Below are 8854 nucleotides of genomic sequence, written 5' to 3' on the forward strand. Positions count from 1 at the left end.
TGGAATTGATGAAGGAAAAAATTATAGTATTAATGTACCATTAAAAGATGGAATTAATGATGAAGGGTATCATAGATTATTTTATCCAATAATAGATAGAATTATGGAAGTATTTCAACCAAGTGTAGTTGTAATGCAATGTGGAGCAGATAGTTTAAATGGAGATAGATTAGGATTTTTTAATTTATCAATTCAAGGACATTGTGATTGTATGAAATATGTTAAAAAATTTGGACTTCCAATGATTCTTGTTGGAGGTGGTGGATATACAGTATCTAATACTGCAAGATGTTGGTGTTATGAAACAGCAGCAGCTTGTGATTTAAATATTCCTGATCAAATTCCAATTAATGATTATTTAGAATATTATGTTCCTGATATGAAAATAACTATTTCTACTAATCCACAAATGAAAAATTGTAATAGTAGAAATTATATTGAAGATATATTAAATAAAGTAATGATAATCCTTGAAGATGTTGGAAATTCTAATTTACCTATTGTTCAATTTACTAATCCTCCTCGTATTGATGAACATACAATAGAAATGCAAATAGATGAAGACCAACAAGATTTTAATGATGTTTCTAATGGTTTTATTAGAGATATCCCATTAAATATAGATTCTGATGAAGTAATAAAAATGTACACTGAACCATTACCAATTTATCCTAAAAGTAAATTATTTTGTACTCAAAATTTAAATGAATTTGAATAAAGAAGAAAATCGTTGTGTAAAGATTTTATGACATAATAAATTGATTTTTGGTTTTTTTTTTTTGTTATTTTTCTAATTAGAAAAAAAATAAAAAAAAAACATCAAAATAAAAATAAAAATATTTCAATAAATTTAATTTAAACTTAATAAAAAGAACTTAATAAATATTCGTATCAATGAATTATCAAGATATTGAAAATATGCAAAATGCTCTTTATAAACTTTGTATTGATTGGTATGACTCATCTCCAATTAAAGAAGATATTGTGTTTTCTACACATTCAATGTTTATTGCATTTTCATTACTTTATATTGGTGCTGCTTCTGAAACAAAAACACAACTAGAAAAGGTGTTTGGATTTGCTTCTATTCCAGAAAGTAATTTTATAAAATTTTTACAAAGCATTATTAAACACCAAGAACCAACATCAAGTGTTACTGTTGATATAGTCAATGGGATTTGGGCATCAGAAAATTTAGAATTTACTGAAGAATATAAAAAAGCAATAAACACACTTAATTGTCAATTAAAAAATGGAAATTTTATGACTAATGCAGAAAATATTAGACAAGAAATTAATAAATTTGTTGAAGAAGCAACAAGAAAAGTAATTATTGAATTTCTTCAACCAGGAACAATTAGTGGAGATACAATTGCTGTCATTGTTAATGCTATTTATTTTAAAGGAGAATGGAAAACACCATTTAAAATTCTTCCAAAGAAAATGAAATTTGAAGGAGATGAAGAAGTTATAGGAATGAAAGAACGTTTTGAATGTTCAGCAGTATTTACAGATAAATATACATCAGTTAATATTCCATATGTTGGAAATAAATATTCTATGGTAATTATTATGCCAAATAATATGAAAGAATTTGAAAAAGAAAATATAAGAGAATTAAAAGAATATGTAAGAAGAACAGTTCAAGAGTTTTCAGAAAAAAGAAACGTTACTATTCCAAAATTTAAAATTGAAACATCATTTAGTATGAATCAACAATTAAAAAGTCTTGGATTAATTAATGCTTTTAATGAAAGTGCAGATTTCAGTAAAATGGCAAAAGGACATTTTTGTGTTTCAGAAGCTATTCATAAAGCTGTTGTTGAAGTTGATGAAAAAGGAACAGTTGCTGCTGCTGCAACAGGAATTGCAATGATGAGATGTTGTTTACCACTAGAACCACCAAGAGATGTTATTATTAATAAACCATATTTCTTTATAATCACTGGAGAAGAACAATATCCATTATTCTTTGGAAAAGTAAGTCATCCAAGACTTGAATAAGATGTTATACATCACATTAATCAAAAAAGTTTTAATAAAAAAAAAATTTAGTTTGTTTTAGATAGTTTTTAAGATATGAGAAGAAAAAAGAACTTAAAAAAATAAAAGAAAAATAACCCTTAAATGACTGATTACTTTGAATTATTAAGTGCTGAAACATATGAAGAATATTTAAAACTGGTTAACGTAGAAGTTCATCAAAATATTTCTATGTGTCAAAATATTGCTAAAGAATATCAAAAATTAAAGATTGCATCAGAAAAAGAAAAACATGAATCACAAATTAAATTAAATGAATCAGCTAAACCATATTATGAACGTAGAAAAGCTATTATTATGGGAGCACCATTAACTGATGAAGAGATACAAGGATATCAAATAAATAGTGAATGTCCACCAAATGAAACATCAGAATATCAAAATGGAATACCATGTTTTTGGCTTCATGTATTAAAAAATTCAGGAATTTTTGATGGATTATCAGGAAATGAAGAAGATTCAATCATATTAACTTATCTTCAAGATATTAATGCAGATTATTTTCCAACAGAAGATTGTACATTAAAAGATGGAACACCGTCATTACTTTTTAAATATAATGTAAATTTCATATTTGGAAATAATCCATATTTAAGAAATAATCCATATTTAAGAAATAATCAAATATCAATTCAAATTACATATAAATTAGGAGATATTGAAGGAGAATTTGAAGAACCAAAAATTAATACAACTACACCACTTGACTGGGTTAAAGGAAAAGACCCTCGATTTAAAATTACACGAAAAAAAACAAATAAAAAAGGAAGAAATCAACAAGAAACAAAAGTTGAATCATTTTTTGATTTATTTTATCCACAAGAATTAGTATTAAATAATGACATTAATGATGATGGATTAATTGATGAAGAGGCATTACCTATTCATGACATGTTCCAAGCATTACTTACATTAATTAATGAAGTAATTCCAGCTGCTGTAAATTATTTCGATGAAACATTATTAAATGATGAAGGAGAAGACCTTGATGAAGATGAAGATGCTTATGATGAAAAACCATTAAAACAAATTATCGATGGAAAACCAACACAAGATGATTCTAATACACAACCAGCACCTCAAGAATGTACTCAACAATAATTTTACTAATTTAGTATTTTCTTTTTTTTTTTATTGTTTAACTATTTTTTTTATTATTTTCTTTTCTTTATTAAATAAAAGAATTTATTTAAAGATTCTATTTCATCTTTTATTATATTTCTTTATTCTATTTAAATCTCTTTCATTTAATTCGTTTCTTTCTTCATTAAATTTAGTTGTAGTATAATACTGATAAGAATTAAATAATATTGTTTATCAGTTCCTTGTTGAGAGGAGGGGTTATGAAAAAAATGTTGTTTAATTATTTAGTGGTAACAAAAACATTGAATTATTGTTGTGCAGAACCTATACAATAAAGTGAACTAATAATTTTTTTAATCAAAGTTTTATTTATTAGAAAACAAATAAAAGAATTAAACATGCAATTATTTTATTAAAAAAACTAAAAAACATTATTAGAAAAAAACAAATATGGAGAGTGATTTTAACGGTATTAGTAAAGAACAATTTGAAGAGTCTATTGTTCGAATGAAAACATATGAAAGTATAGTAACAATATATTCTGGAAAAAAGAAAAAACAAAAACCAGAATATCAAATATTATCATATTTGAATTCAATAGAAAATGAAGGAAAAGATAAAATGACTGATATTATTTTTATTATCGAAAAGAATAATAAAAAAAATATAAATATTATAAATGAAAAGATAATGACTTTAATAAAACGATATTCAACAATGAGATTTGGATTTATTCAATATTATATTGATGAATTTAATAGATTTTGTTGTTCACATCCACAATTTATTGAAAATGAAAAGTTTTATAATGAAGAGTATAATAATCGTTTTATTGATGAAAATTATAACAAAGAAAATATGTTACAAATACCATTTGATAATATAATTACTAAAATAACAAATGTAGATTGGAGAATAAAAAATGATGGGAAGAAGGTAATTATTTGGTTTGATAAATCACCAATAAACATTAATAAACAAACAAAAGAAATAATAGAACAAGACAATATTATTATTGACCATCTTTTTGTTTTTATAACACAAAAATATGATAATAAATATCAACAAGAATTTAATGAAAAGATTATTCATTCTAAAAAGATTGAACATATTTGTTGGAATAAATTCAATTTGAATGAATGTCTTCTTAATAAGTTATGGTTTAATAAATTATTAGATATTGATATTAAGAATACTTTATTTGATGATAAATTAAATGATTTAAGAATATACATGAATGAACTTCTTATGAGTAAAGAAAAAGAAGTAATGAATGGTATTATTATTTCAATTCCTGAAAGTTATATTAATTCAGATGAATGTTATAAGTCATATGGTGTTTCAACAATAGTTGAAGTAGAACCATCTCAACTTCAAGTTGATTTAAAATGTTCTGGACTTGGAAGATTTAAAATAGTACATAAAGGATTATTAAATAATAAAGAAGAAGTTGTAGTAAAATATGACCATGATATAATTAATAATACATTTGATAATTATATTGGCATTTTAGAAAGTTATTCTGTAACAAAGAAATTTTTGAATGACTTTAATTTTTTAAGTACATCATCTATTCAATGTGTTAATATTAAATTATTTGTTCCGACAATAACACCATTATCAAAAAAAATTTATACTATTTCAGAAATACGTAAATTCATTAAAGGAAAAAATATATTTTTAATTGAACCATTACTTAAAGAACGATTTACTTATTGGAATAAAAATGATGGAAAAGTGAATTTAGAAAATTATTCTGCATCATTAAATTGTTTTAGTCATTTTACTTATGTAAGAAGTGGAAGACGATTATTAATAAGTGATTTACAAGGTGTTATTCATAATGAAAATTATTTATTAACTGATATGGCAATTCATCATGAGATGAGTTGTAGATTTGGGTGTAGTGGTGATAACCATAGATTTAATGGAATGAATATTTTTCTTCAAAAACATGTATGCAATAGTGTGTGTTTTAAATTAAATTTAAATGGTATTGATACATTTGAAGCAGATGAAGAAGCAGAAACAAAATGTTACATAACAACAATTAGTCAATAACAAATAATTAAAGTAAATTATTTTCAGTTAATAATATTTTGATTTCTTCTAATTTCTTTAGTGTCATTTCGTTTGGATCAATCCATAATTTTTCAATCATTTTCTTAAATTCTCCTTGTTGTCCTTCTCCAAGGATTTTTAATAATGGAATTACTTCTTTTAATTCTGGAATAACTCTTTTTTCATTTTCTTCTCTAATAGATAAATTACTTCCACTACTTGTTTTCATCCATGCACTAAATAATGATGCTCCAAATGATCCACAACACATAACTTCTTCAAATAACTCTTCTTTATCTTTAAGAATTGAACTAATTTCATTAACTCCTTTTTTACGAATCATTTCAAGAATAATTTGAGATAAAACGTATAATGTAGATTTAACTCCTGCTTTCTTCATAATCATATCTTCAAATTTTTCATCTAAATATCCTCCAAGTTCTTCCCATTGGTACTTATTATTAAGAATCATTTGACTAAATAATGATGCCATTACATCTGATGCTCCTCCTTCAAGTCCTTCATTATCTTCTTTAATATTAATTAATGCATCTTTTAATAATGCCTCACAATCTGTACAACATATTTGAGTAATAAGTTCTTTAATTTTAATTAATTGTTTTTCATTACAAGTTTCATACATTGACACTAATTTTTTAACACACTCACCATACGCATTACTATTTTCAATTTCTTTCATTATCTCTTCAATTTGTATTTCGTTTTTAATGAACTTAGATATAATTTGTTCTCCAAATACACCAGCTGTATACGTTGGTGTTTGTGGAATTGGTGTTCTCATTTGTGTTGGTGTAGATGAGTCATATTCTTTTTTTTCTCTTTCAATACGATGAGCACCTCTAGTAGGAGTAGGTTTAACAGGATTTGATTTTTTAGGAGCATATTTACTATAAATATTTCCTTTAACAGGTGTTGAAACAGACCTTTCAACGAATGAAGATACCCAATTAGATTCAACACTATCAAGACATAATTGAACAATGATATGAGTTCTTTTAGCTAAGTTGTGATTATTTTCTGTTAGTCTCATTTGATCTAAAATCTTTTGAAGTTCATCTTCTCTTTCATCTTTTAAATTCTTCCAAACATCTTTAATTAAAATGGTTAATGCTTCAATTGTTAAATCATTTCCTACTTGAAGTAATTCATTACAACATATTAATGGTAACCTACAAACAACAGCTCCTTGAATATATAATTTACCAATTAAACGAACAGTACCAAAATATTCTAATTTTTCAATTTCTTCTGTATTTTTTAATTGAATTTCTTCTTCTGGAGTAATACCTTCTTTACGAGGTTTTGGTTGAGGAATAGCATGGAATAATTGATAACTTTTTTCAAGTAATGTTTTCATTAAGACATTCTCTCCTTGAACAAATTTATCATAAATTTTTGGGTTACGTTTAACTTGAATAAAAAATTCAACATATAACGATGCAAACTTTGGTTCATTAATAGACTTTTTAAACAACATATCAAGGAAAATTGATAATTCATTAGTTGTCTTTAAAAGACTTTCAATTGCTAAAACAGAAGGAACAATACGTTCTTCACTAAGTTTATTTAAGATAGCAAGAATCTTTGATTGAACTAATTCATCATTATTTAATTGTGTTGTGAATAAATTCTTTGGTACGATAGGTTTCTTCTTTTTATTTTCACTTGCCATTTTATTAAATCTTGAAACATCACTTTCAGTTAAATGAATAGCTTTACTTCTTAAATTCTCTATTTCTTGTAGTGTATAACAAATATATTTCATTTTTGGTGATGGTGGAACATATTTCTCTTCTTGTTGTTTTGTTGGTAAACGATTAGGTATTGGACTATTTGTTAATATTCCTTCTGGAACAAATGCAGATGATGATCTTGCTGGAGTTTTTTCAGTATTAAGAATTTTTTCAACGTCATCTTCTATTGTGTCATCACTTATTTTCTTTTGGGGTTTAGGAATATTAATTGTTTGATTTTCTGTTGTAGTTGTTCTAGTAATAGGAACTTCTGTTTTTGTAGATATAACAGTTTTTCTATTCTTTGGAACAAATACTTTAGCATCCATCTTTAATTGTGTTTTTGATTCATTGTTTGTTTCATGTGTTGTAATTGTAGACTCTTCTACTTTTTTAGGTTTTCTAACAAATTTTGGTGCATTTAAAACGAGATTAACTGAACTCATTCAAATTGATTTGATGGATCTGCCGATAGGGTCTTGATTTAATTTATAAAAACCCTTTTTTTATATTTTTCATTGATACAAACTTTTAAAGATTGATGAAATATTTTTTCAATTAACTCTGTAACTATTGTTTTTATTAGTAGTAACTGTAAATGTATATAATTTCATATTATTCGTTATCAATTGACACATTCTTTTAAGATGCTAAAAAGTTTATAATAAATAGAAAAGAAAGGATTAACTTATCCCCTGTAAATCTTTTTTATTTCTTACCTTTTCTTTCTCTTGTTTGTCAGAGTTGTGATGAAACGCCCTCTCAAGTTCTTCAAAACTATATCTTTTATTTCTACAACTATCCATTTCTCCATTTATTAGTTAATTCCTTCTTTTAATCATTTATAAAAACTTTTTTACTTAATTGAAATAGATAAAACAAGGCTCAATAGCTTTTTTAATTCACTACTCTCACCAAATCGAGAAATGAGAAGTCACCCCAAGAGAAAAATAAAAAAAGAAATCAATTATGAACTACCTGTAACTGGGTTTTCATCATGTTGAGAAGTGAGAAAAAACAGTTTCTTCAAAATGTTTTATTTCATTTGAAATAATGTTTTTCCAAAATTGCTTGACTTAGAAAAATAAGAAAAAAAAAACGAGAAAAGAAAGAAGAAAACATGAATGAAGAGGAGTATGTAGTAGGGATAGATTTAGGGACAACGAAATCAAGTATAGCACGATATGATGAGCACCACCAAAGGGTTGAAGTGATAAAAAACAAAGAAGGGAAAGAAAGGATAGAGTCTATAGTAAGATTTACAAAAGAAGGAAGAATAATAGGGGAAGAAGCGAGAAGAAGTTCACAAGGGGTGATAATATATGAAACGAAGAGATTTATAGGAAAGAAATATGATTCAGAAATTGAGAAAGAAGGAAAGAAATTAACATATAAAATTCGAAGAAATGAAAAGAATGGAGAAGTCGAAATAGGAGTGAATGAAGAAGAATGGTATTCAGCAGAAGAAATAGGGAATATGATAATAAGAAAATTAATAGAAGAAGCGAAAGAAGAATATAAAATAGCACCAAAGAAAGCAGTGATAGCAGTACCAGCACATTTTAAAGATGAAGAAAGAAAAGCAACGATATATGCAGGAGAAATAGCCGGATTAGAAATTATAGGAATAATAAATGAACCAACAGCAGCAGCAATTGCATATGGATATGATAAAAAATATGAAGAAGGGAAAACAATACTTGTATTTGATATTGGAGGAGGAACATTTGATATAACATTAATTAGAACAAATAAAAGAAATCAAAGAGTAATAGCAACAGAAGGAGAAACACATTTAGGAGGAAAAGATATTGATAGAAAAGTAGGAGAAATTGTAATGAAAAAATGGAAAGAAATAGATAAAGAAAAAGCAGAAGAAAGTTATAAAAGAAATAAATATAAAATTGAAATGA

At 25.3% G+C, this 8854-nt stretch overlaps 6 protein-coding genes across 6 annotated transcripts in view, besides 7 other annotated features; 5 read left to right on the forward strand and 1 right to left on the reverse strand.

The window, feature by feature from the left end:
* Window positions 1-103: 103 nt before the first annotated feature.
* EDI_169300 (histone deacetylase, putative) lies at window positions 104-718 on the forward strand (the record flags this gene model as incomplete). Its single annotated transcript, XM_001735534.1, has 1 exon — window positions 104-718. The coding sequence occupies one exon, from the start codon at window positions 104-106 to the stop codon at window positions 716-718; it is 615 nt and encodes a 204-aa protein (XP_001735586.1).
* Window positions 719-801: 83 nt separating this feature from the next.
* Window positions 802-839: a microsatellite.
* A 4-nt stretch (window positions 840-843) lies between these two features.
* Window positions 844-887: a sequence feature (AT_rich).
* Window positions 888-894: 7 nt separating this feature from the next.
* EDI_169310 (leukocyte elastase inhibitor, putative) lies at window positions 895-2004 on the forward strand (the record flags this gene model as incomplete). Its single annotated transcript, XM_001735535.1, has 1 exon — window positions 895-2004. One exon carries the CDS (start codon window positions 895-897, stop codon window positions 2002-2004), a length of 1110 nt encoding a protein of 369 aa, XP_001735587.1.
* A 29-nt stretch (window positions 2005-2033) lies between these two features.
* Window positions 2034-2054: a sequence feature (AT_rich).
* Window positions 2055-2127: 73 nt separating this feature from the next.
* EDI_169320 (nucleosome assembly protein, putative) lies at window positions 2128-3144 on the forward strand (the record flags this gene model as incomplete). The annotated part of the gene is made up of 1 exon (XM_001735536.1): window positions 2128-3144. The coding sequence occupies one exon, from the start codon at window positions 2128-2130 to the stop codon at window positions 3142-3144; it is 1017 nt and encodes a 338-aa protein (XP_001735588.1).
* A 14-nt stretch (window positions 3145-3158) lies between these two features.
* Window positions 3159-3296: a microsatellite.
* Window positions 3297-3468: 172 nt separating this feature from the next.
* Window positions 3469-3571: a sequence feature (AT_rich).
* Window positions 3572-3576: 5 nt separating this feature from the next.
* Window positions 3577-5187, forward strand: EDI_169330 (elongation factor 2 kinase, putative; the record flags this gene model as incomplete). Its single annotated transcript, XM_001735537.1, has 1 exon — window positions 3577-5187. One exon carries the CDS (start codon window positions 3577-3579, stop codon window positions 5185-5187), a length of 1611 nt encoding a protein of 536 aa, XP_001735589.1.
* Window positions 3755-3807: a sequence feature (AT_rich).
* Window positions 5188-5194: 7 nt separating the features above from the next.
* EDI_169340 (uncharacterized protein) lies at window positions 5195-7387 on the reverse strand (the record flags this gene model as incomplete). Its single annotated transcript, XM_001735538.1, has 1 exon — window positions 5195-7387. One exon carries the CDS (start codon window positions 7385-7387, stop codon window positions 5195-5197), a length of 2193 nt encoding a protein of 730 aa, XP_001735590.1.
* Window positions 7388-7897: 510 nt separating this feature from the next.
* Window positions 7898-8022: a repeat region.
* A 39-nt stretch (window positions 8023-8061) lies between these two features.
* Window positions 8062-8854, forward strand: part of EDI_169350 (heat shock protein, putative) — a gene marked incomplete at both ends in the record, with an annotated part of 1599 nt that continues 806 nt past the window's right edge. The window contains one exon of the mRNA XM_001733248.1: window positions 8062-8854. This exon is cut by the window's right edge and continues 806 nt beyond it. Coding sequence (XP_001733300.1) covers window positions 8062-8854 — 793 coding nt within the window.

Source organism: Entamoeba dispar, genomic scaffold (assembly GCF_000209125.1).
Source record: "Entamoeba dispar SAW760 scf_1105229459241 genomic scaffold, whole genome shotgun sequence".
In the NCBI taxonomy this organism is placed as follows: Eukaryota; Evosea; order Mastigamoebida; family Endamoebidae; genus Entamoeba; species Entamoeba dispar.